Source organism: Tyto alba, unplaced genomic scaffold, assembly GCF_018691265.1.
Source record: "Tyto alba isolate M040663 unplaced genomic scaffold, T.alba_DEE_v4.0 Super-Scaffold_1000006, whole genome shotgun sequence".
In the NCBI taxonomy this organism is placed as follows: Eukaryota; Metazoa; Chordata; class Aves; order Strigiformes; family Tytonidae; genus Tyto; species Tyto alba.
The window spans coordinates 16,142,741-16,170,163 of record NW_024881272.1 but is presented as its reverse complement, the minus strand read 5'-3'; the positions used below and the strand labels follow the sequence as shown (position 1 = coordinate 16,170,163).

At 38.9% G+C, this 27,423-nt stretch overlaps 2 protein-coding genes across 4 annotated transcripts in view; one reads left to right on the top strand and one right to left on the bottom strand.

Moving 5' to 3' along the window:
* Positions 1–1,018: 1,018 nt before the first annotated feature.
* On the bottom strand, positions 1,019–25,015 carry ALG14 (ALG14 UDP-N-acetylglucosaminyltransferase subunit). Its single transcript, XM_033000852.2, has 4 exons — positions 24,763–25,015; positions 22,345–22,496; positions 17,772–17,894; positions 1,019–1,402 (listed from the first exon to the last, which is right to left on the bottom strand). The coding sequence occupies exons 1-4, from the start codon at positions 24,899–24,901 to the stop codon at positions 1,172–1,174; spliced, it is 645 nt and encodes a 214-aa protein (XP_032856743.1). The 5' UTR covers positions 24,902–25,015; the 3' UTR covers positions 1,019–1,171.
* Positions 25,016–25,438: 423 nt separating this feature from the next.
* Positions 25,439–27,423, top strand: part of TLCD4 (TLC domain containing 4) — a 44,809-nt gene continuing 42,824 nt past the window's right edge. For 2 of the 3 annotated variants that reach the window (XM_033000447.2, XM_042807948.1), the window contains exons 1-2: positions 25,439–25,521; positions 26,775–26,941. The gene's annotated coding sequence lies outside the window, so the exon portion shown is untranslated. The remainder of the gene's footprint in view (positions 25,522–26,774; positions 26,942–27,423) is intronic. The other variant, XM_042807959.1, reaches the window with a different exon arrangement.

Genomic DNA, 27,423 nt, shown 5'->3' with positions numbered 1-27,423 from the left:
TGGCTTCACCAGTCTGGCTGTGCAGTCCATAGAGCTTCTCTACTTTTCTTTGAGCTTTCTTCTTTGTATATGTTTCTGTAGCCAGACACATAGCTCTGTGTGTGTATAGATGACAGATATGTTCATATTGCTTTATAGATGGAACAGCATGTAGAATTACATTTTGCTAGATGAATGTGAAATGCTAAAGTAACTTTCATGCACTTAGCTTAAACAAAATACCTTTTAAAAGTTGTTCTAATGTACAGAATATAATTTTCCATGACAAAATCTTAAGTGCGTGTTGTACTGCTGAAAGTAAGGTGCTTAAAATGAGAAAACAGGATATACTGAAAGTCAAATTCACTGTATCAGGAAAAGAGAGGGGAAATTCTGTTCCCTCCCCTATTACTGATAGTAACGCTTTTTTTTTTCTTTTGTATATTTTAGAGCCTGAACCAGTTCAATTTTCCCAAGTGACATTTTGCTCTCTGTCATGTAAACCTGCTAAGGATTTCTGCGTGTAAACTTTGAAGAAAGTACTTAAATCTATAAGTATTGTGCCTGTAGCTTGACACTTGTCACTTTTTTATTTATTTTAAGAAGTGAGCAGAGATTTTCAAAAGGTACACTACAGATTATAAGGACAACTTTGACAAGCCCAGAGGAAAAATGATACTGGTTTAATGCTTTGGGGGCTTTGGAAGACTGTAGAGTACAAACTGTCATGAAGCCAACTTAATATAATTGTTTCCTTTATACTCTAAGGATTCACAAGAGACTTCACTGCTAGCATACAGGAAACAAAGTCTGTTGTGCTAGAACAAGACTTTGTTTCTTACAATTTAGAAAACTACACAAAGTTTCCTTACAGGAAATGTTACATTCATACAGATACCCATATTTATTTGTAGATGAAAATTGCCATTCACATAGCAGGAAAGCTAGTTGAAAACAGACACAGCATAGTCTTAAGGCTATTATGGGGAACTGGCAAACAGATTGACATCATGGCAATAAATACAACTACACAAAAATATACTTAAGTGTAGAGGTATCTTTATTATTGTCTCATTTTCCAGTACCAGCCTAATCTCTTAACAGGAATCCTTGAAAACAAATTGCAATTTGAATGCATTTCTTCCGTGCGGAGCTTGCAGAGTTTATTTTAGGTAAAGCTTGTCTGCTGTTGTTACACTATTCGACCAAGATATACTGACTTGGGATATTTTTCCTTTAGATCAGGCCACTGAACAATGAAATAATCTGAAAAGTAGTAAAGAATCTTTCCAGACAGTGATAAGGTTTTCACACGGCAGATGCTCTCTACATACACAATGATTGCTCTCTTTATTCCTAGAAGCCCAAGAAGAAGAGCAGATATACAGACAGGAACACATGTTCCCGGTCCGTTGCACAATATCTAAAAGAGATGAAACAATTTACAAAAGTAAACATGAGTATTTTCATACAGTAAAGAGTTAAAAGTGTGTATATTCATATAACATTACATTTAAAAAATAATTATTTCCAAAGGTATTTTAAAAAACAGAAGAGGCAGGTGAATATGAAAAAAAAAAACCAAAACAGAGGGGATTAAATGGGGCAAACAAAAGACATTATTTCAAAGTAGCTGCCAAAAAAGACCACCTTTACATGTCAAGAAGAGCTGTGAGATGTCACAGCTAATTTCTATGAAGGAAGCAGAATTCCTTGACCATGGGTATATAACTAAAATGGCTTCCAATCTCAGTCACAGCTTTGCGTTGTATCAATCATAAGATTTGTGCACAGATTAAGGCATAATAAAGCCAAAGAAATTTAATTAGTATTACTAAACCTGGGACTAACTCTCTTGAATTTTAGCTTAAGTCAGCAAAACACTTAACAGTTCAGAAAAAAATGTGCTGATGAATTAGGACCTTCATCAGAATCTACCAGCTGATATGCATGACTAGATTTTATTTTTTCTTTAATAAACATTAGTACATAGAAACAAGCATAGAGAAGGAAGGTGTTTTGTAAATACATGTCATGTCCTTGTAGCAGATGATCTCAAATTCACTTATAAACATTAACAGTAAAAGAAAGTGGTCTTTTAATTTTAGACATTGTTAAACTGAAAAACAAATTGCTTAAAAGCAAAAGGTTTAAACTAAGGTATATTAGTCACTCTACTTGTATATCAAAATTTATTTCAGGCAAGGAATTTCTTACTAAATTTAACTACTGCCATGTAATCAGCACTTTTCTGCACAGCTGGAGGTTATGTGGAAATAAAGAGTTCCTTTATAAAATCATGCCCCTATATCCTATAAGCTCACATTTTTTTGTTCCAAGTACAACAGCTTGTGAAAGATTATATTGGTGGGGGAAAAAAAATAATCAGAGTTTCTGTTTCAGGACTGTAGCAATCATTTCAGAATGTTTCCTTCTCTGCTTTGTGGGAAGATCCCACTGATAAACTGGCTAACAGCATCTTGCCTCAGTTAAAAGCAGCAGCAGGTTTGCTGCTACTGAGTTCCAAACTCTCTCACCCGTACTTTCCTTTGCCTTTAAGATGGCCACAGAAGTTGAACCTGGACATGTGATGACCATAATGCAGTGATTTCTTATCCAAATCAACAGAATGTAAGACTGTATGCAAAATTATACTGATTTTATTGTGGATCTCAGTTGAACTATTTATTCATTGAATATTTACTGACGTTTTCTGAAAGTCCCTTACAAGCAACATACTGTATACTGTTTTAATCTTGAAATGTTAGGGTATTAACAGCCACAAATACTTATCTAAGAAAATTGCAACAGTGTAATTCTTTTATATTAGCAATTATATAGCCAGGAAGCAAAGAAGTTGAACACTGCAACTTTGCATACTAAATTTTTGAAATCAGAGTAATATACTATGGTTTCAAACCTCCTGCTGAACCTGATTTCAAGTAAATCCATGCTGGAACTTTAAAACCTACTTTACAGTCTGCTGAGAATGAAGATCTGCTTTTTTATACATTTGGCTTGGCAAGTAAGGACATAAACCAACCACACACACTGTGTTATAGCATTTCAAAGAAACTTTTCCTTATCTGTGAACTAAACCATGCGTTTTGCCCTATTTCTTGACAAGTTTGATTAATTTGCACTGATGTTGATTGTGCTACTGGTACATGGCTACTGATACCTAAATTAAGGCACGTTTAGGTATCTCTATTTGTAATAACAATTGTTAAGGTAGTATAAACATAGGCATAGGAAACAACTTGGAGTGTTCTCATGTGTTTGCAGGCAAAACCCACCGAGGCCCCTGCTGCAGAACCCAGTCTGTTTTAGACAAGTGCATAAGAAGCACCAAAACAGTCAAAAAAAGTTTGCTACTTTTTTTTTTTGTGAGTTGAATATTCCATCTGACTGCTGATTTCAGACTGAAAGTTCAGCTTTAAGCGAACAGATGAAAACATGCACCACTGCTAAACAGAAACTCCACTTTCCCTTTCCTTTAGTGGAGCTACCTAGAGCACAAATATTGTCTCATCTTCATTGTTCCCCAAGCCCTTTTTCTGCCGCATTACAGTCTTCTTCCCTGTCCTTTCCTCAGGGTCTTCCATTTCAATGTTTCTCTGTACTCTACGCAGCCCTCTGAGATGTTTCCCACCCATCCTCTCTTCCCTGGTTTTCTCTATAATCTTTGGTATTCATCTCCCTCTGCACCTCTATTCCCAGGCACCCTTCCACCTGACTTCCTTCTGGACTCATCCTGGCTCTGCACTCTTTTAGCCTCCATCTACAATGAAAGGTCAACCCAGCTGCCTAAAGCAAGGTGAGTTTCACATAGGTGAAACTTTCCATAGTCTGACACAAAAAAAATACCCATCACAGATATGATTTAAGTCAGGTAGACATCCTAACATTCTCCTTAGCCCAGAAGTTGAGAATTGTAGAACAGGTTTTATTAAAAGCTGAATTATTACAATTATGGTCTTTATCAAGCCACTGTGCCATACACTTTATCCTACTTCCCCCCTTTATTAAACTTGGCTAACAGCTCTGGTCTTTTTGGTATTTGGTACTCCTGTGTCAAGATGCACACACAAAGGTAAGTGGTAGAATGAATTCTAAACTAAGTGTAACCACAAAAGATCACATAATGAAAAAATAGTAAAAGGGGGTATTTGTGAATCTGTATGTAGCTCTAAAGGCCACACTGAGTTGCTGTTGCTACTTTGTGGAGCTGCAAAACAGAAAAGCAATAATCAAAATTAAAATCATAATAAAATACCTTTATTATATCCAGGTTTTGATATGATGCACTCAATTTATACCTTCTACTGCTTATAACTTGTAAGCTGCTTCTCAGATGGCCTTTGATTCATGGCAAAGTACTTGCATGCAGGAAAAAGGATCAGGTAAATTATGGACTATGCATCTCTAAAAAAACATGATCTGATCATAACTCTTGTCCTCTGCTCTCTTTCCACACATACCATTTCAAATAAGACAAAGCATATGTGGCTCTATAGGATCTCTGTATGCAAAATGCCCATAAAATACTCTGACTGTAGATGTTTCTATTCTCAAATGCTTGGGTTTAGGAATTGTTCCCCAAAAGAAACTCTGGTATAAAACTGCTGAAGCCAACAGACAAATAGATCCCTATCTGAAATCACGATCTGTAAGTCAGAACTATTAATCAGTCTTTCTGATTTTTAAAAATTAACCTTCAGTTAACCTTCACCGTGTGTCTAGAAATATGTTGTACCTAGAATTAGTGAAGTTGCTCACATGTTGAAGTAGCAATTCCCCTCCAAAAATCTGGTCTGACCAGTCCTACTCATTCCCTCTCACATGGTCAGCAGGAAGGGAGGCCAGCATTCTTGCTGCTTGGAATCCAACACCATACACTCATCAAGGGATACAGGGAAAACTTCAGAGAAAATAAGTATGCACATTATAAAGAAGAGGAACCATTGCAGAATCTGTAAGCTAGAAATCCCGCTATTCAGTTCCTGCCAGTATATGAACTTGTTGATTGTGGAAAGGAACTGAATCATCTACAGCATTCCTTAAACATATAAGAGAAGATGAGCTGTCCTATTAGTGAATTTCAAAACACTGTTCAAAAGTAAATTTTGGAGAATGATCAATACCTTCCACCTTGAAGAGAACAAGGCTTTTGTTTTTCCGCTCTAGCAGAATACGGGTATCTCTCAGGGAATCCAGTGTCAATCATTAGTATGCCGTGGGAAAGAAACAGGCATCTATTGGGCAAGAAGGGACCAGGGCCTCTACAAGGTCAACTGACTATTCAGGGTAAGTGTTTCCCAATATCTATTTACTTTAGCTACAAGGCTGCCTGTAGCATATTTGAGTTGCATGAGATACATCTCCAAAGATCTCTAGTTTATTTGGTTCATCTTTCCTTGGTGAGGCAGCAGAAAGGGGGAAAGAAGGGGTCAAAGACAATTTTTGTCACCTTTGTGACCTCTTGAGCTGCAACTGCCCAAGGACTTTCTTGGTCACTGGGCTATCTGACTTTGCTGCCAACAAGCTGTAAGGCATTGTTCCAGAAGGCAGTGCTGCAGGTGTCTCTGCACCACTTACATTTGCCTCTAATGCAAAGAAATGTCCAGCTAACTGTTAAATTGTCTCACCGGCTGCCTGGCTTCACAGCTAGGCCTATAAACTAAATCCTACATAGTAAATTCCTCTACCTATTCAATGTAACCAGACTTTTAAACAGTACAATAAACTAATCAATCTGTATATTAATGGAGATTTAAAAGTGAAGGATCAGAATAAAACATTTATACTTAGTAACTCTCTCTATAAATCTGATTTCTTATTAATCACTTTAATATCAAAATTCAATAGTTCTTGCCTTTCTGTTTCAGTTATTTTCTACAGCTGTTGGAAGAAAACAAACTAAGCCAGCAGTCTGGCACACTGGGAACACTGGCACATGGCACCACTGCTGATAAAAGCTGCTTTAGAGTTGGTGAATGCAGCACTGTAGCGGGGTGACATTTACCAGCTAAAACACTGAAAGCATAGCTCACAGTTTCCCTGGGATTAAATGTCAGGCCAGTGGTTAAAACAAAAATGGGTAGAGCAGAAAATTTTCAGTTTTCCTCATAAATATGTAAACATACATTTGCTGTATATCTTCAGTGAACAAGTATTTGAGTACTGCTTATGTTCCCAAATTACAACAGTCAAATGGCGGACAACATAAATCCCCCTAAACTTACTAGAAAGTGTAAAACTAATGTGAGATTTGTTTTGCATCAGAAGCTGTCAACACCTGCTGTTCTCCTTGATGACTTACACAGAGATTGGCCTTTGCCACCTGGATAAGAGCAAAAAAACCACCCAGCTTTCTGGGGCTGGGCAGGCTTGTGGTGTGGGAATGTTGGTTGCTGCAGGGTGATGTGCACACGTGAACTGAAGACTGTGCTGCTTGTCCAGCTGTGGAGCTACCTCCTGGAGTAAGTTCAGGACATCGCTCAGGCCTCCTTAGTCCTGGTAAGGCTCCCTTCCCAACAGTGGAAGATAAGAATAAGGGAATAGATGGTGGTGACAGAGAACTACTAAAAAAGGTAAAGCCAAGTAGACTGGTACAAAAGTGACCCAAGATGGGATAATTGCATGATCATTGTACATCTATGCAAGTAAACAGACCTACTTTTCAACAGCGTAGCAAAAAAACCAGTTGGGTATTTTTTGCTTCTCAGGAACAAGAATGTGCCTAAAAGCAGTAATTTATTAATAATTTTATTTTGTTTGTGCTTTTGCTGGACTGTTAATACTCAGCTTTTGTTAATAAAGACTTAATTTCAATGGCAATTTAACATTTGGGAACAAAAAGTAACTGTTCAGACTATTAAGATATGAAATCCCAGAAGATATCTCTGAGGCTTGTCAGAAAAGCCAAGGAAATTTGAATAGCTGTTCCTGATATTTTAGGGAAGGCAAGGGAAAAGGAAAGGGGATAAAAAAAGAAGCTAGCATGGAAGAGAGGAAGTGGGAAATCAGTTTGAAATACAATTGGAAAGAAGTTAGCACAGAAGAAAAAGGAGTTTAAAAACATGACCATACTGCCACACTCTCATAGAAGGGACTTGAGAAAAAAGTTTGCCTGTTTGCAAATAAGGCTTCATTTAAAAACTAAAAAAAAAAAAAAACAAACAAATCCCTTAATTCCTCTAGCAAGAAAAATAAGGAACATAAACTAATCTTGCTTAGCTCTGATGAACAACTTGGACCACCTACAGATCTGACAAAACTCCTCAGCCAAAGGTATTTTAAGCAGAAAGTTCCTTGATTTAGACCAAGTTTGACGAGTTTCCACCTTGCTAGGAAAAGTGAATTCTGGCTTTGGAGTGAGTTTTCAAAGGTCAGCAAGGAAATACACCAACTGGAGAAAGCAGTTAAAGGGATTATAATCTATGTGTTATATATTTTTATTTTCATTGCGTGTTCTTAGTTGATGACAGATGCCCAAATGTTGTGTTGTTGGTATCTGGACTTACATAACAAAAAAAAACCCCAAAACTGAAGCAAGTTAGAATACATGGAAACCTTACAAAAATCAGCTCTAAGAAATCCTAGAAACAATGGCTGACAAAAATAATAAACCTTTCACAAAGGTAGCAGAAGTAACAATAAACACAATTCAATGACATGCAAATACAGAAAACTAACAGGGGGCAGAAGATACTGTCTTGGTGCAAAGAAAGCTACCTTCATGAAACTACAAATCTGATCATAGAATAACCTGAAGAATCTTTCAGAAACAAGGGAAATTGATAGATCAGAGACTGATTCCAGTGACAGGGTAACTGAAGAATCACATGTAGAGAAAGTTGAGTAGAAGTCCTTGGGCACTGAAAGGAAAACTCAAAAAAGCCCACCCCATAATAACATACTCATTTTTATGTCAGGGCTAGTTTTGGATTCCTGCCTTCATCAGGTAGGAGCTAGGTGTTTTGACATTTCAGGAGTTTACTGCTTTTTATGATTTTGGGGTAGAATAACAAAAGTTTTTGTTTTGTTGGGGGGGGAGGTTGTTTCTGTGGCACAAGAAGAGAGAATTGGCAATGAATTAATTTGCATTCTGCTATGTAAATTACAGCATCTCATGAACTCATCACTCCTTGCTTGTTTTTAGTATTATCTTCCTGTTTTGAAAACTTCACATCAATGCCCTGTAAGATGAAGTACTCAGCTGAACATTTTTTGCCTTCACCTATAGAAGTACTGAGTGCTACCTGCAACGGCAGCAGCAATTTGGCTTCTCGGTCTCAGCTGTTCCCATGCCCTGCCCCGTGATTCCCAAGGAGCTGGTTCTGCTGACTGCTCGGTGTATCCTGAACAGCCCCCCCCAGGTCTGTGGGAAACACAGCTGCAAGCATTATAGCCCAGCAGTTGTGAGACCCACTCTATTAATATTGGAGGGGCTCTAACTGTAAAATTAGGCTAACAAAAGCATCAGTGAACAAAATATCAAATTTTAAGATGCAAGTCTGGAGAGTCGAGAAACCAGGGTTGTACTCACAGCTCTGCTTTGAATTCACTGTGGGATTTGAGGCACAGCACTTACTTTTCTCTCACATCAGTATTTTCTATTTTAACACCAGGAAAACAATAATTACCTCCTCACAGAGGATGCGTCAAAATTCCTATATATCCTTCTCAGTGAAGATTTCCAGGTAGGGAGAGCAGAGCTTTTATTGGCATGCATTTTGATTCAGTAGCATACTATGAGAATAAGATAAAATGTATGTGCTATTTTCTTTTGAATAGAATTATTTTTTTAGTATGTTCAGACATAGCAGGCCATGGCCATTAAGAATCAATGTCTTCTAGTAACTTTGATGGCAACTTAAATTTGGATGGCAAACAGAGAAAAACTTACTTTTTTTTTTTTTTCATAAATGAGTAACTCCAAAAGGTTTCAAGAGATACATTGTCTACATGGAGGTACTACAGTTACAGTAGAAACAAGATCTCTTCCTGGGAGTATAAATTTATTTGGTAATCAGAAGAACAAGACAAATTGAGAATTTAAGAGAGAAAGGTATTTCTCCTTAGATCAAACACTTGTGGAAATGTAAAAAGCCTGTGGAAATCAAAAGCCTGTGGAAGGGAATGTTCTTGTTAAAGCTTTTGCTAGTCTAGCTCTTTAGCATGTCTGAAAACTCAAGTTTTGAATCTCGAGGAAAAGTAACTTAGAATTGTTAATAATTTTTTTAAGTTTTTTTTTTAAAAAAAAAGAACAGGAACCTTTTTCAACAGTTCCTTATTATTGCTATTGGTGGGGAGAAAGAAGAATTTCAGATTCTGTTTGAACAATATAAAGGTCATTAAACTACCTACCAGATTATTCTTTTTGAAGAGTGAAGATCTTATCCAGTTCACTTCCCTCCACAATCTGTACATAAAACCAGATAAAACTTTACATCCTATTTCCTGTTTGGACATACCTGCAGAATGTAGCCTAGGACAAAAAAAATCTAGATGTGTAGTCTGATTTAAGTTGGGTAATTAAGGTAGAATTGAATTATACCTGGGTATGATTTTATTTTCTACTCTCTAAATCACTTGAATCATATGGAGTGCAAAAATATAGTTACAGTGTTCTATAGAAACAGCTTGTGTTCAGGCTGGTCAGCAGCTATAGCCTGTAGCATTGCCATGAAAACCTTTCTAGTCCATTTCTGTGCATCTTGTTGGTACAGCTCCCATTGTTACCATACAATACACACAGTAGGTGGGATGCTCCTCAAAACAAGCAGAGACATGTGTGGTCCTACAGGCAGGTTACCTAACTAGGATAAATAAGATCAGTGAATGCCAGAGTGGGGAAGAGAAAAGTGGAAGAGTAAGGACTTAAATTAGCACACCGTACAGTTGGGTTTCTAACGTGCACTACTTTTTTTCCTGAGTATTATTTTCATCATAGAATGAAATATATTGGGAAGCATCACCAACTCCTTCAGTTTCCCAGCTCTCACTTTATAAAAGCTTGGGAAGAGGGAGACAAAAATCCGACCTAGTGGATTTTTCTATGGGAGAAGAGGAGAGTTTCCACAAACCCACTAGGAACTAGATTTAACAGCAGGATCTAATTGTAACAGCGCTAGGCACTATTACTTCTGCCCTCTAGGCACTTTGTGGCCTGACCCAGAGTTACCACCCCAGTGTCTTCAGGGGCCCAACTGGTGTGATTTGGATCAGCATTCTCATGCAAAGTAGTGAGGGAAGTTCCTAGTTTCTGGATCTCAGCAGAGCTCAGGACCGTGGGCTATGCATGTGGCTATTTGACACTGTAAAGACTTCAACAGCTCAGGTCTGTTTCTGGGTATGCCTAGGGGCTTTACTGATGAAAAGAAAGATAACGGGTCATTAAGAGCCTTAGACATTAGGCAACAGCTTAGTGAGGAAAGTTGAAGAATCTACATTTGAACGATTAAAGAAACATGCAGGCTTGATTTTTTTTTTTTTTTTTGGTTTGTTGTTGAAGCTAACCTTAGTCACCTTACTTTACTGCCCCTGTATTTCAGGTGAAAGGTGACAGGTCTATCATTGGGATTAAAAGGTCTTTGGAGTGGTAGTTTCCATCCATACATATGATGCTTCTGCAGGTCTGTCTAAGGATAATGGGACGTGCGAGCTCAGCATACTCCCTAGCCTAGCTGCCAAATGTAAAATGAACCAATCAATTGAAAATATCAATTAATGACAGGTGTGAAAGTGGTACTAATGCTCAAGTCTGTGGGATTGTTAGTATTGGTTATTAAAACATTAACACCCAGGCTGTCAGTGGGACCAACCAAATACCATGATCTCTGCCATTAGTTTGTGTCAAGAAATAGTGGCACCAGTGAGTCTTTGTGAGAAACTGTGGGAGATGGATAGAAGCTTGGTTAAAAAATAACAAGATTATTAAGGCAGATGCAGGCTGGAGAATAAACTAACTCCTTAGCCACATTACCATGGAGTGGATCTGTGGTTTATTGCTGCTGATAAATTAGTAGGAAGTAAAGGAAATTTGACTTTGTGTGGATGAAGAAGTTGGTCATAAAACAAACCAGTAAAAGGCTTTTGCCAAGTAAATGAAATGGTAGTTACTGAACTACATCTGTAGCTGCAAACACTTGGTACTAGCTATCTTTCACCAAGCTGTTGTTCTAAGTGTCACCTTGGCTGTGTCTGAACCTGAGTAAACTCTCTTGGTCAGAGCCCCATGACAAATACCATCTACCCTTTTAGAGCCTATTTAAAAATAAGGGCTTTTCTTCCGATATCAAAAAGTATTGCTTATTATAGTAGCCTGATTCTACTCAAAAGGAAAGGAGAAATTAAATTCAAAGACTGTTAAATATAATTATACATATTACTAATAGTTGCCTAAAATGAGCCTTTAATTGCAAATCTCGATGTGTCTTTCATTAGTCAAGCATTCATTTAACTAGAACTTGAAAGTGATATTTTAGGTTAGCAACACCTGGTATTTTATATGTATATAAATGTCTTTGAGGCTACTGCAGCTGGTATAGCAAGGATCTGAATCAAATACCTGCCTGAAATGTCTTCACAATGCAAAATCTAGAGGTGTTAGCAATCTGTATCTGCATACCAGTGGTCTGGTTCAGTGGTCAGATTTAGCAAAACTGTTTACTTGAAACCATGCTTTATAACATACATGGAAGGGTGTTCATTAGTTCATAATAAACCTGACAGCTGATGAGTTAAGACTGATCAGTCTTTAGTTTAAACTCTGCTTAAATTTAAGCTAAAAATCTCAGTTCATCTTTACTGCTATTTCCATCCTTCCTCTGAAATGTAATGTCTATAGGCAAGTCTAACTGTCAGTCACAGAAAGAGCAGAGCTGCAACCTAGCATTAAATAAACTGATTTGAATAGCTTTAGACATTTATCTGTGGTCAGCAGAGGGTAATTCTACATTAGTGGCTGCAGGGTAGCTGTACATAGCACACAAGGAAGAGGAGAGGGGTGAATAAGACTCATACTTTCATTAACACTGAGAAATTAAACACAAATTTGGATGGCTTAACTTTGTTTTGTTTTAGACTACACGATTTGTATCACTGAAGGTCTTAATCTGATGTTCCTGTTCTTGCTTATTTTGACTGTTTTGATCCTAGAAGAACAACAATAGATCAGACATACTGCCAATCTGGTCCAAAAGAATTATAAATAGTGGGGAAAGAGTCAGTGTACAAAAGAATGCACAAGACAGTCTTAATACTGCATTATACAAAGTTCACTTGTTATGAAGTGAATAGAGAAAAAAACGCCACCCCTCAGATTTTGTAGCTTTCCACAGAGTTCTAATAAGAACCGTGATATAAGGGACAATAACTTACTATTTGTCATAGCAATTTGTTAAAGTGCTATGAACATAAGACATTTTGGGCAGGGCACAAATACTGGAAAATCTTAGTTAAATGAAATAATGATGTCCTTTCATACAGCTTATTGTGCGAACACTTCTGTAACAGCTTTGGAAGCCTGTTGTAGTGAATTTAACCAGTCGGGGGACTAGGCATGTGTGATGGGATGTGCAGTCATCAAAGAATTGGTAGAGTGATAGAAGCATAATCAGCTGTGCAGGTTTCAGGCTTCTAAAATTTAAAAAAGAGAGACTTGTTCAAATGACAGCTGGTGGGGAGGGAGACGGCAGAGCTTGTTGTACTTGCTGTGCAAATGCAAACTTCTTACTACAGACTTCCCACGGGAAGGAGGCCCTGTTGTGGAAGGACTGCCTTCTTTGCCTGATTTAACCCAGGTTTTACCGAAGAGCAGTGATCTGAAAATACCCACTTACTTCAGGTTCTGTAGAGGACTGAGGCAGTAGGAACTACTGAGACGTGTCCCCAGAAAAGTAAAAATTTCTGGTCCTAAGGATCCAGGATGTGCAATCTACTAATGAATGGAGCTTTATGCAGCATTTCTGCACTATTCTAGGTGAAATTTAATTATATTAAAGGAGAGAAAAATTGCTGACACATTTACATAGCCCATCTATGGCTGAAAGCAAGGACTGGATGCAATCTCTTTTACAGCTTTCTGCTGTGTGGTGCACACATATCCTCTGCTTTCAGTTTGAATTTAAGGTATGCCAGAAAGACTGGAATAACCATGACCCAGCCAAAGGGTTAGATCACATGAAGACCTGGTTTCAGGGTTGGAAAATCATCCCAGAGAAAAGGACAATAGTCTGTAAGCAGCAAGAGAACTGAAGACTGGCTTCCTCTGAAGTTGTACCTACTGGCTGGCTGACTTCCAGCATATTATAGGAAGGCCATAACGTTAGTTTATTCCTTCTTGGACACCAAATAATTATGCAAGATTCAGTAATTTTTTCTATCTTTGGGAAAAATCTCTGTGCAGCTTGTCTAATTTTCTGTAGCTAAGAATGATTTGCATCTTTTACTAGATAGTAGATCTTCTATCTTATTCTGGTTTTACATTTCTTCTCAGCCTTTCTCTCAATGAAGGCAATAAAAGTCTCTCTTCTTTGACCAGCTGCCTGTTTCCATGGTAAGAATTTGCAGTCTTTGAGGCTATGACTGCATATTAAATCTGTCTGCAACCGGTGAATGGTTTTAAAACCTTTCCTGGGGGAAGGAAGGTGTAGGCAGAGTATGCTGGCACAAGCCTTACTTTCCTGGAATTTTAGTCCTTTGCATAGGAAGCCTAAGGTTAACATGTTGTAAAAATTGCCTGGCATACGTGCTCCTGCGAAACACTCTGACACCTATGTTTCTATAATTCCTGGCTATAGAAACACAAGCCGATCATCACTTCTGACATTTTAATTTTGTTACTTGGTTTAATATCTGTAAAGGGACTTAACTTTGCAGAGCACAGATGTTCATAACTCAGAAATGGGCCTCTTGAAGATGATCTCAAACTGAACAACTAAGCTAACTTTTACATTTCTCAAGCTCTCTGGGGGCCCATTTCAAGTGTGGGTCAAGTCCTGCAAGACAGCAAAGATCTCCTGGAAGTTGTTCAGTTCCTTCTGAACTCACTGTCTTGAAGGAGGGTTAGATGGAACTGTTTTCTCATGCAAAGTAAACTAAGAAGCTTTGCCAGAAGATCAGTGTGAGATACAAAGGGGACACAGTGCTCATGTAAATACACACATATAAAGTAACTCCTGTGCAGCTAGGTTTGCCGTTTCCCCTTTACAGCTATTTTGGCTCCACAGAGATGCTAGTTATGCCAACCTAAGCCTATCTGCTCCAAATCTTGCCTTTGTGAGCTTAATGGTTTCAGGGTCCCCTTGCAGTACTTCTCTTGTCTTGCATTCCTTGAAAACTACGACTGCAACATTTCTGCTTTTCTCTAGCTTTTGGGTGTCTGGAGAAGACTTCAGTCATTCTTTCAAACATGCATAAATGTATGACAAGCCTAAAAGTGAGTGTAAGAATTTGTGGATCATTCATATGTACAAATGACTTAGAAACAATTCAGAGTTGTCTTTCCCTCCTGCAGTTAAACAAAAACAGTTGCCTAGACTGAAAATGTACAGTACCCGTAAGCTCTACTGTTCAAAAATATGAAGCTCTCAGCATGACGTAATACTGTGCTTGTTTCTAAACTCGGGTGATGATTTCTGTGCCAAAAGTTTAGATGAGTACTGTAAACGCCAGCATTTGTCCCACCCTTTCTATTTCTTCAAACTACTAAGCATTACATTTTGCCAAGAATAGGGTGAGTTGCAATTCACCATGAGCTTTTTCTTGTAAAGGCAATTAAATATTGTCAGTTGCTTCACATACCACACAGAATCTTTTCACCAGCAATGTGAGGCATTTTAATCCCTGAATCCCTCTCCTTTTGATAAGTGTTTTAAAATATTTACAGCTCTCTGACTATTATATTTTACAGAATTCTTAAACTAAGATATGTAAACAAGTAGTAGTATGCAAGCAGCTTTCAAGTGGTATAAGATTTGGCATAATGCCAGAGATGCTTCTTCCAGTGGCAGTACTAGCTGCTCTTGTGGTTGATGATGGTACCTGGCAAAAAAATATTTGGGAACTCCCTCCCCTCCAGCCTTTCTGTAATCATGGATAAAGACGCTTTGGATATCATTTTGAGTCAGTGGTTCCCTTAAAGACTACACAGGGCTTAAAGGCCTTGTTAAAAATGTATCCTTAATTTTACAAGGACAAGTGTTTTTCAACAGCATTAGGCTTTTGATGGTTTATCACAGTTTATCAACTCCAGCACTGTTTCTAATAATTCTGTGTGTAAATCCCACTGTCACTTTAAATTCTTCTTGTAAACAGAGAAACCATGGAATCAGATCAGTAACTTCCTGCTCCTATGATGTGTCCTGTTGACACTTTTGGTAATATAGTAAGCTACACAGTGAGATTTTTCCAGTCAATTTCTTATTCAATAATAAGTTAAAGTATATACATTAACCTAAACCAGAGGTATAGCAAAGTGATTCCTAAACATTTGTTACTCATGTTTGCTCTAAGATGTCTCCTTCATGTAAGCATCCCTCTACCATTTCCCCCTCCCAAATTAAAATCACTGTAAAAAGAATAGCATGCCATCTCTTCCTCCCTCCCAACTTTATCTCTGGTTTTCAGAATAGGCTTGAAAAACAAGAACTACAAAAAGCTACTTCTGTTGTTCCGCCCACTAAACTGCTCTGAAAATGCCAGCAAGTAGCTTCTGATCTGATAGGAACTGACCAGCTCTACTGAAGCCAATGAGATCAAATATACACACCAGCATCTCTAAATATTCAAAGTATCACCAATATATATATGCGCCTCTTTAGAATTAGCCATATAGTTCACAATGAGAGCTAAAAAAAGTTTGCTTACATCCTCTGTGGGTGTATATATGCTGCTACTAAATTATGAAAAATACCTTGTAACTGCACAAGTTTTTACACGTATTATTAAAATATTTAAAACCTCATAAAATATTAATTTGAAATTCTGCTAAATAATGTTTTTTTAAAAACTCAGTTTCAGATAACTGACTCCTTAAGATGACAACAACCCTAGCCAAAAGCCAGCTTTAACCAAAGTTTCTCTTAAAGAACCATAGTATGGTTTGGGTTGGAAGGGACCTTAAAGATCACCTAGTTCCAACCCCCCTGCCATGGGCAGGGACACCTTCCACCAGCCCAGGTTGCCCCAAGCCCCGTCCAACCTGGCCTGGAACCCTGCCAGGGAGGGGGCAGCCACAGCTGCTCTGGGCAGCCTGTGCCAGTGCCTCACCGCCCTCACAGGGAAGAATTTCTTCCTTATATCTAATCTAAATCTACCCTTTTTCAGTTCAAAGCCATTACCCCTTGTTCTATCACTACGTGCCCTCATAAAAAGTCCCTCCCCACCTTTCCTGTAGCCCCCTTTAAGTATAGGAAGGTCACTATAAGGTCTCCCTGGAGCCTTCTCTTCTCCAGGCTGAACGCCCCCAGCTCCCTCAGCCTGCCCTCATAAGGGAGGTGCTCCAGCCCCCTCATCATCTTTGTGGCCTCCTCTGGACCCACTTGAGCAGGTCCATGTCCTTCTGATGTTGGGGGCCCCAGAACTGGACACAGCACTGCAGGTGAGGTCTCATGAGAGGGGAGTAGAGGGGGAGAATCCCCTCCCTTGACCTGCTGGCCACACTTCTGATGCAGCCCAGGACACGGTTGGCTTTCTGGGCAGTGAGTGCACATTGTTGGCTCGCAGTCAGTTTTCCATCCACTGCTATCCCCAAGTCCTCCTCTGCAGGGCTACTCTCAATCCACTCATTGCTCAGCCTGTATTTGTACTTGGGATTGACTCAACTCATGTGCAGGACCTTGCACTTCGCCTTGTTGAACTTCATGAGGTTCACATGGGCCCACCTCTCAAGCCCGTCAAGGCCCCTCTGGATGGCATCCCTTCCCTCCAGTGTGTCAGCCGCACCACAGAGCTTCATGGTGTCGGCAAACTTTCTGAGGGTGCACTCAATCCCACCGTCTGCATTGCTGACGAAGGTGTTAAACAGAATTGTAGGACTTAAATCTGTGAGTCTTGTATTAACATAAAACTTTATTGATCTAATATCTCCATTTTACTTCTATATTCTGACAATGCTGAATGCTTTCTGACTTGATTGTGTGGAATATTTTAAGACAACTGTTGTAATTAGCATGAGAGTGCAGTTTTCTGAACTGCTTGAAAAAGTTACGGAAGTGCTAAGGAGCCACCACTTCAGCAGTGATGTTTTTTGTCATTAGATGAAATAATTAATGTCAGTCAGCCAAAGACTAAATAAATATGCATGTAGCTGAAAAGTCCATGTAAGCACAAGAACTGAATCTGTATGTATTTCTGCTTGTCTGAACCTGCTTGTTCCAGACTGGTCACACCATTTCAGGAGCAAAACCAGCCAACAGGATAACCAGGCTTTCAGGCACAGTTTGAGCTGTTGCAATCCTGATGAGATATTATCAAGAACCTGCAACCTTGTTTGTGCTAGCTCTACCAGCATTAGCAAGGAAGTGACACACTCTCTGACATTACCTACAAGCTTTGAAAACTGGCATTTGCTACTCTAATTCACCAGCAGTGCAAACTGTTCTCTCTCTTGGTGTATTGCTGCTATACCTCTTTCAACTTTAACTTTATTTTCAAACATACTTTTCCTGTGAAATGCAAATCTAAGCATACGCATAAGATACAGTCTGCAATGTCTTGATATTCCAAATGCTTTTATGATGCAGATTATCAAGTTCTCAATAAGTTAAATTGAGTTTACCTACCAAATCTGGTTTCAGTCTGTAGGTCAAAGGAAGGGAGTAAAGTATGGAGTACAGGGTTGTTACCACAGAGGAGGTCCAAGATTGTCTAACCTCACGGCTTCTGGGAATGCGATCAAGGGTGAACTGGAAAAGAGCACAAGAAGCTGAATTGTTATTTTTCTAAGAATGTTGTTGCTCCTTCTATAGAGTTATTAGATCTGGCTGTGCCAACTTTTTTTTTTTTTTTTTTTAAGACCTAGTTTGGAAATGTTTGGATATGAAACCTTTACTTAGATGCCTTATTCAGTGTCATGCTTAGCGCTCCTGGCAATAAAGTAAAACGAAATACTAGAACTATGTATCTATTTTTTAATCTCTTCTCATGTTACTTTAAAACATTCCTAACTTAATAAACAATTCAGCTAGAGCAGCTTCACCCACAGTATGTTAACGTAGTGCCCCATCTCGTGGTCACAGAGACACAAGTCTAGGTCTGATCAGATAAAATCTAAACACGGTGACTCTTCTGTCTCTTGCCTCTTTAAATTTTTCATGGATTTACACTGTGGAAAATATAACAACTTTTCTCAGTTAATGTCCGGTGCATACTACTAAAAATATGACAGCAAATATCACTATCTTTTAAACGAGTGCTCAATGAGTATTCAAAAGATATGCAAGATGCATTTTCAAAATGCAAAATATTTGCATAAAGAAACAGGAAAGAACATATTATTAAATAAAAAATGAGTTAAAAAATATTTTTCTTTGTTCTTTCCCTATGAAAAAGTAGAAATTATTCATTGTGTGTAAAAGGTATCAAATTAATAAGACACGGACATTTTCTTTTTGTCTTGGAACACTGTAAACAGTTAACAGTACTCAGGCTTCCTGCACTCTTTACAGATGGCTTTACCTTGATGCAGAGGAACTACACCTAAGAACTATTGCAACCCCAGAAGGCAGTCTTGATGCCAATTAAACTTTTGCCTGTTTAAACAAAAGACAAACATAACAGCTGCAGTGCACTGTTCACTGACGTTGACATATTGTTTAGGTCTGGACAATGGTCACTGTCTTGCTTTATATGGGACACCAGATCACTACTACTCTGGAATAACTCCTACTGGGAGTGAGAGACTCTAAATCTCATTATAAGTACTGAAAATTTCCCAGTTACTTCAAATATACCATTGCTAATTGTCATACCTTAGCCCTGGTGATTTGTGCCCAGGAACGGTGATGTTGCCAATAGCTGTACAGTAAATACAAACTACAGAACAGTCTTGAATAGCAATAACTGGGGATTTTTTAAATATATAAGGTGGAAAGAATAATAAAAAATAAAGGCAAACAAAACCCTGACAGTTATAAATGCAGAATATGAAGTTAATTTTCTTGACTGAAATGATCCTGTTTCATCGTGATTAGGTTCTTTAATCGCTGTGATACAAAAAGGCATTAACAGATGTTAAAAACTGGTTGTTTTATGTTTTATTTGCAGGTGTTGAAACCCTGATTGCATTAGTCTGACAACATAATATGGAAAAATAAACATGCCCCCTGCTCCCTATTCAACAGGATTCTGGTTATCACTGCCTCTGTTTCTTAAAGCTTTGGAAGAGTTCGGGTGATAAAAAGAAAGGCTGTAAGTAGAGTTTTGACCCTTGCATAGTATTCAGTCCTGCAAGAAATATGTGTATGATAAGGTAGTTTTAGGCTGATTAGGTTTCAGTGGAACTATTCAGATGCTCCCTTCACTGTAAGAATGGTGTTAAACAGTATTTGCCAAATAACTGTATGTGATTTTCTTCATCATAAAAAAACAATTTTAGCAAAACTTGGCTGAACAGTATCAAAGTAGAAGTTTACTTGTAGAACACAAGTAAAGATCAAGCAGATTCTTCTCTATTGTCTAAACATACAAATTGCTCCCCTATCTTCTATGTTGTCATACCGTTGCATTTATTTTTCGTTACATCTTTAGTTGACTCGGAAACCTTTTTGTTATTTGAAGACAAATGTTCCAAAGCGGCAAGTTTATAAGGGTTGACTGGGTACTGCAATTTCAAAACCAGTGATGTAGCCCTTTACCTAGTTGATATTGTTGTTTTGCAAGCATGCCAGTGTTGTGAATTATTATAATATGCTCAACTGAATATACTGCAACGTTTGTGAAGAAACTGGGTTTACATAGTTCTTTTTCATGCTGAGGAACAAGATTTCTTAGCATGATCTCTCTCATGAAACATAAAATGGAAAAGAACGTGTGATCAGATGAGCATTACATAAAGGTTAGTTAATCTGGTTGCTCATCTCAGACATGGCAAATGGGAGTATAAGATCCAGTGAAGAATTCATGTTCTTCAGTCAACAAATGTAAGTTATCTTTCTGCTGCTAGAGTACATCGGCAAGAGCTGAAGCAGCTCCTCTATGCTGGGCACAGAAAGTTCCCCGAGTAACAGCTCTGGAGGCATCCTTGTAGCGTAGTTGCAGTTATAGACTGGGGGCATTTTTTTTTTTTCAAGAGACTTAGTGGGTAGAGTTGCAGCATTTTGCTTCTTGTAAGCAAGATGATCATTCTGGCTTCCTTTCCTTCTCCCTGAATACTGTAGCTTTTAGAACTGGGCTAGACCACAGATCAAAAAGATAAATATTTGGGGGTTTTTTTATATTATAGTTTGTTAAATGAGTACACTGATTTTCTCTTACATCATTATTGTGATATGTCTTCTGTCTAGTCCTTAGTTCTGGAAAAATTTACTACTTTGACAAAGTGAGGAAGGGAGTGACCACAGGTTGAAGATTCAGGCATTTCCCTTTCATTTATTAAAAGCTGTAAAGAGCTACTAACATACGATTTTAAAATGCTTGATGATCTCCAGCATCCCCAGTGCCAAGACGCATACTACTTGGAAGCACATTCTGAAAGTTAGCAAATATATGTTATAGGCACGTGACCTTTACTTTCCAAAATTTATCTTCCATTTTCACTCTAAATATTTTTGCTCAGTGGAAAAATAATGGCCAAAGGAAAAGGAGCATCTGTTATCCAGACAGCAAACTCTGATGCAGCCAAAAATGTTCCCTTGGCTTTCAGTATTAAAGAAAAATATAATTACATGATCTGTTAGTGGTTGGAGGGGGTATGAAAGGGAAGCTGCTTAGCAAAACTAAGTGAACTAGTGGAAAAATGGATAATCTTTTAATACTCAAAATATGTATGTTTAAGAAATATAGTAATTTAGGGTTAGACATTTTTCAGATGAGTATGACTGTGTGAACGACTAAGTACCAAATAAGATTTCTCTGAACAGGAAATACCTCTGGTCACTTTACTAAACTTTCATCATTTGTGCACAATGAGAGAAGAGACTGACATGCTCAATTTTAAACTAAATCATCCCCACTTGATTCAGCAGCTTGTGGTAGGCAAGGAACCTTTGTCATCCAAGGTAAAAGTGAGGTAAGCAAACTTAAAAATGTCATTCCTAAGTGAGCTTGTTGCTCACCTTAGCAGTAGTTGCTTTACATTAAAAGGGTTTATTCTGAAAATCACAGGTATTGAGTCCCACAGTCTTTTGTCCCTGTACCACTGCTGAAGACAATGGAAATATCAGAAATGCACCATATGAAATCAATACCACATAAATAATTTACTGTGGGTTGTACTTCTTGCTCAAAAGGACTAAGATTTTTGTAGTCAGAACATTAATTTCCACTGTAATTATTCCACGTTCTAAAGAAAAATATAATCTTTCTACTAATTTCACTGGACATCAGATCACACTCTGAGTCACCAGAATCATACTGCCATCTGTTAATTGTACAGCAAACTAGCTCAAAGCAAGCACACAATTGATAAAAAAGATAAACAAGATAGCTTCATGATTTTTTAATGATTTTTAGGAGTTCAGCATTTGCTCAGGTCATCAACCAGAAAACCATTTGACATTAAGAGGTATTGCATAGTTTTTAAACATGTGTAACTAATGCTTAATTTTAAAATCCAACCAAAACACAGTCTAGAAACACACAAAAATAATATAATTAAGATTAAACATTTTTAGATATAATTTCTTAAAAAAAATATATATTACGAAATGACAAACTAAAAAATAAAAAACCCCACCATATTTCTGTCCCAGTATTTTTATAGCTACACATAACACTTTGATGGCTAGCTGGTATACAAAGTTAAAAGAGATTTATTTTCAGCATGCCTTTCTTGAGCAAGAGATAGCCTTCTTTGTACAGTCACTTTCACTACAATTATGTTCTCTCATTGCTTTAAATGGATTAACATGTTAACAGGAAGTAAAAACCATTTTAAGAGAAAGTAAGGAAGGTAGTAGTGAAAACTGGTAGCAAGAATGGCATTTGCTATTTTTAGGTAAATTTACTGTGTATTTTCAGTGTCTCTGTAGCACAGCATTAATCAAACTTTAGTGCAAGTGATTATCAATACCTAGAAAATCAAAAGCACCTGCTGATTATAAAAATATCCTTTTAAATAATCACTTCCAAATTGCCTTGAGTTCAAATGTCATGTTAAGATCATTTCATCTTACAAGGGCATATATGACAAGTTACCTGAGAATTGGAGAATGTTTCAGCCCTTTTTTGTTCAAAAGAATGTATTTTAGCTTCACTCATCTTATCTGAGTCTGCTAAAATATAATGTCTAGGAGAGTATGACTCTGACAAACAGCTAAGTAACCTCAGGATTTCTGTTGTATGCCCACCTGTAAAAAACAAAATAAACTCTAGTTAGTATGTGAAAAATTTTGTAACTTTCAATTTCTTCAGCTGTAACAGTCACTTTTCCTTTTAAAACTTATTAGTACTGCCATTATCAGTGATGCCCTTCTGAGAGTAGAGGATTCAATTAAAGGATGGTTGAGACTGTTTAAGTAACATGAAGATAATTCAGCTCCCACTGAAACTATTTTGCTTAAGTTTTTCAGTTAAATGGGATTGAATCAGGATCACACAGAAATACAACATTTGTGTTTAACATCTTGTATATGATGCAAAAACAACCGGGTAAAGAGTTAAATTGTAGTCCACACTCAAAAGCCATACCCTGGTGCAATGGTCCAAATGAAGCTGGACAGGATGCGGCTCAGAGCTGCGTCACAGAAGCGTAACTCCACTGACCCTACCCGGTGTTTGGTCCTACAGCCTGCAAGAGCAGGGGCTGCACTATCCCAGCTCATCATACTGAAAATCAAGCAGGCAGCAATTTCACTCTGCAGCTATGCCAGTGTACAAACTGAGTGCTGACAGAAGAAACAGTCCAGCTCCAGCCAAGTGCTTTAACCAGTGTCCTTGAATGGGTGTTGATAACCTTCTAACTGCAAGGTCGCTTTGTTCAGGTAACTAAGTTGGTCCTAAACTGGAGAGAAGGGGAAGGTGTACTTATTGTACTTTTTGGAATCAGGGTGGTTTGTTTGTTTGTTTGGTTTTTTGTCAGTTGAATTTCCTGAACCAGAGTTACAAGAATACCTGTAACAGGGGAAGAAGGGAGAGGAAGAATTGTATGTGTAGGTAAAGTGAGCCAGCTCACCTTTTATCTGTTGGGCTGGATCAGCTTAACATCAAACTGCACCCGTAAGTATATGCATAAGCATTTACTGGATGTGTTACTCTTCACTCTGCTGGAAGTTGCAGACCAAAATAGTAAAGCAAATGTATTCCTACTACCTTCTGCTGTCCAGTGTTATCAGTCTCCTAAAAGACCTTTGTTTCAAGTCAAGCACTCTTAGCTGGCAAACAACTGACAGGCAGTGAGAGCTATGGTGTTGCATTAGACACGAGAGTTTGCTACCTTTCCACAGAATTTCATGCAGTATCTTTCAAACGTGTTTGGAAGGATTTTCTCATGAGTGATGGTTTGTTGAAGCTTTCACAAATTTTAATGTAATCATCTAAATATTCACAGAAGAGCAGGATATTCCTATTTCAAAAATGCTTCAAAGAACGTGCTCGAACATTATATGAGTATTAACTGTTTTAGGAATTATTTCACCCGGTAAACTTATGTATAGTAAGTGTGTTTTTCAATATGCACAAACTAGATTCCAAAGAACTGAAGGAAAACAAGCACTTTTCCAGCCCTGGTGGAAGTAAAGATGTCCTGAAAATTTATAAAACTGCCAGTCAAACTCAGATTGCAGAAAGACCCTGGGATTATTGCTCAATTAGTCAGTGTTCAAAACACCACAGGGATACTGAGGTGATGAAATCAAGGCTTGCCTGGATTTGTCAACTGTAAATTTTCAAGGTAGTCTAATTTTGGGGGCCAAATTAATTGCCCTGCAACTTTGGGGATGTACAAGGAGTAGCAGATGTTGTGTCTGTTGCCTTAGTGTGGGGTGACACATTTGAACAGCAGTACTGTCTCTGACAGACCCACATGAGACTCTTGTAAGTAAATCACAGAAACATGGTTTGGGTAAAATTATTACAAAATGTTGTGTATGTAAGCGGTGTACCAATCTTTGGAAAGCCTTGCCATTAATCGCCATCAATAATTTTCTGTCAGAAGACCAAGCAGCTGCGCAGGTCTGTCCTGCATCAGTTTTAGTTAATATATTCTCTAATAACTTGGGTGAAACGCAGGCACCGTGTGAAGGAAAGGTTTGGAAACCAAACTGTCAAACACAAATATGGACGAAAACGCCCCAAATTAAGATGAAGCTTAACAATTATTCAAACGAAGAACTCAAAACCCCCACGGATAGGAGGCAACCCCGAAGGCGCCCGACCCGCGAAGAGCCGTGGAGGGCACCTCGCCAACGGCTCCAGCTACATGGCCGCCGGCGGGCAGGCCTCCCCTCAGCCCGCCGCCCTCTACCGCGACTACAGCTCCCGGCATGCATCCGGACGCAACGGCGACGGCCGCGCTTGCCCTGGCTCTGCGCTGCATGCTGGGAGCCGTAGTTCCTCAAGCCCGCCGCGGACGCTCTGCGGTAACCGCAGTAGTTGCTGGCGGCAACTCCTACTCACCGGAGCCCGCCACCACCAGGAGCCTGAGGGGAGGCGTCGGCCGGCCGCGGCGCCTCCTCGCCAGGAGCGCCAAGGGGACGAGCAGCAAGGGGGGGAGGAGGAGGAGGAGGAAGAGGGAGACAGGCAGCAGGGGCTCCATGGCGCCTGCCCGCCGCCTGCCTGGAAACGGGTGGTAGCGCCTCCCGGCCTACGGCAGCCGCCGTGGCTCAAACCTCGCCGCGTCTCCAGCCGCTGCCAGTGGCGGCGGGGGGGATCCCCGGCCAGCGGGTCGCGGGGCGGCCCGGCAGCCCCGGGGGCGAGCGGCGGGCGCTGAGGGGCCGGGCTGGGCGCGGGTGGGCGATGCGTGTTAGCGGTAATAAAGTGTGAGGCGCTCGCTAAGCGTGAACAGGCTACGCCGGTGCTCCTGAGCGTGTTTGACGAGAGTAGTCGTTTGGTTGACGAGAGCAGCAGAAACCGGCCTTCACCCCTTCGGCTGCCGATCGGTGCGGTCCGAGGAGCTCCGAAATGCTCCCGTGCCAGAGCCTGGCCGCGAGGGTAAATAAGTAGTGATGCCTTCAGAATATTGCATGCCGAGCCAGGCCTCCGGGCCCCCAGCCTGCCTTTTCTGCATGGGTTGCAGTCAGCTGGGAAGAGATCTAACAGCTTTTATTAATTTGTAAATTGAGCAATACATACTGAAGAAGTAGCCATGTAGCCCCACTAACACGTACAGATTACTGCAGGAATTTGCAAGCATGCGTAGGCACAATCTTTATCCAGGTATGTATGCTTCCATGTAACTATAATTTTACATAGCCTACAGTAATGCATAAAATTAAGAATATTAATATTTCACTGCCTCTCACAAACCTTGTTTCGATTAATTCTAATACTTTAGCCTTTTATTTCGGTATGAAGCGTGGAGTAACAGATCAGCACTCTTTTCATCTCTGTCAGCATCCGGTCTTTGTTGGGGAGATGGTGATGATTCAGCCATTGGACTAATCTCAGATGAGATGTGCGTTTGCTAGAAAGAGTAAGATATTCCATTTTATGATTAGGAAAGAGTAGAATTTGTTCATCATTGCCCTCAAATTATCTGCCTGGGAGCGAGGCCCTCCTCTTGGCCTGCAAATCAGGATAAATGAACTCCAGAACTTTTTGGAGTAGTTTGACACTATTGCTTTAGGGGGTGACTTGTCAAGCACATGAAACGTGACAGCTGTACACTTGTATCTCAAGTGCACAAACACAATAGATTAAAGACATTGCAATTCTGCATCTGTCTGCCATGGTTTCTCTGGCTGTTTTTCTTCCGCTTGTTCATTCCGAACAAGTTGGACTTTTTGTATCCCTACCAGCCCTGGAAGCTGAATGTTTCTTTCTCATTTTTAACAAACGCTTGTGCCAGTTATGGATTCCAGTGGTTATTGCATAATTTTTAAGTAAAACGTATACTTTCTAGCTACCCTTTGCCATCTTAGGATCTGAAGTAAAGTGAATCTTTTTGATTCATGTCTCTCAGTTCTACAGATTATGTTTTGTTTTTCTTTACATCAATGCAACGTATAATTTTGCTGTTTTAAGCAGAGACTATTAAAAACAATGTTACCGTGGTAAGGTCTTCCACCCAAATGAGTAACCTCACAAAATATATCTCACTGCTTAATTATTGTTGACATTTGGAAACAACAAGGTTTTAATTAATAGTTCCATTGATGATACATGAATTTAAAAAATCCATTTTGCTTTCCACTTAATTAGTCCCTAATAACTAGGGACAATAGAGATGCAAGTCTCTAAGTTACAAAAGAAAGAGGAAAAAAACACCACAGTCCTTTTTCATAAAATAAACTATGTTAAAACGACAGTAAGTTCTATAGGGAATTTAAATACAAATTTTGTCTGTGGTGATCTTTCCCCTCTTGTACCTTCTTCAGTGAAAATAATGTCACTGATGTAGAATGCATCCCAAGTTGCCACTGGGGGTGTAGCTAGCAATTGCTTTATTTAAGGATTTTTTTTTTTCCCAGGGCTTTTGTATATCTCCTCTTTTGTTCTTATTTTTCTTACCATAAGAAGTGTTAAAGAGCTGATTTTTATTAGGCATTTTCTTCAGAGAAACAGTCATGGAATCTTAGCATCAGTGAGTGATATAAAAAACGTCAACTTATTTTCTCCTTTTCATGTTATTTCTTCTGTAAGTACATACTTCTTTTATAGAATTCTTCTGTAAGGCTATTTGGTGAAATTAATGAGAAACTCGCCTAAACCCAGTAAAGTTGGAAGGGTGTTTTTTTGCTAGGCAGGTTGTTTAAAAGCAAGCAGAAAAATAAAAGTGATGCATCAGGGAGATACACCTGCAAAGCAAAGATCCTGACTTTCAAGGAGTCTAAAAAGCTAACCAGTGAGTTTGCCTCATAAACTTCCTAGAACAAGTGTTGGAAGTCTTCTTATTCATTGGGAATTCTGCTTGAATAAGCAATACAGCTTTCAAGTGGTATCCACAGCAGATTGCAAGGTTTGAGGGAAGAGTTAGAGTTTGGTGAGACTGTTTAAAATAATTTTACAGATTGAAGCAAAAGTCTAGTTGACATAAAGTTTTACAGATTTTTTTTTTCTCCTTTGTGAAAATTGAATCCATGAAGATCCGATTTGCAGCATAACACTGCTAATTACATT

Bases quoted from the DNA above. Each gene is read 5' to 3' on its own strand.
- ALG14 (XM_033000852.2), bottom strand. From the start codon at position 24,901: ATGGAGCCCCTGCTGCCTGTCTCCCTCTTCCTCCTCCTCCTCCTCCCC. The intron at 22,497-24,762 runs GTGAGTAGGAGT...TGTTTTTTACAG, and splicing joins CCTGGTGGTGGCGGGCTCCG to GTGGGCATACAACAGAAATC. The intron at 1,403-17,771 runs GTAGGTAAACTC...CATCTCTTTTAG, and splicing joins ACAGACTGAAACCAGATTTG to ATATTGTGCAACGGACCGGG.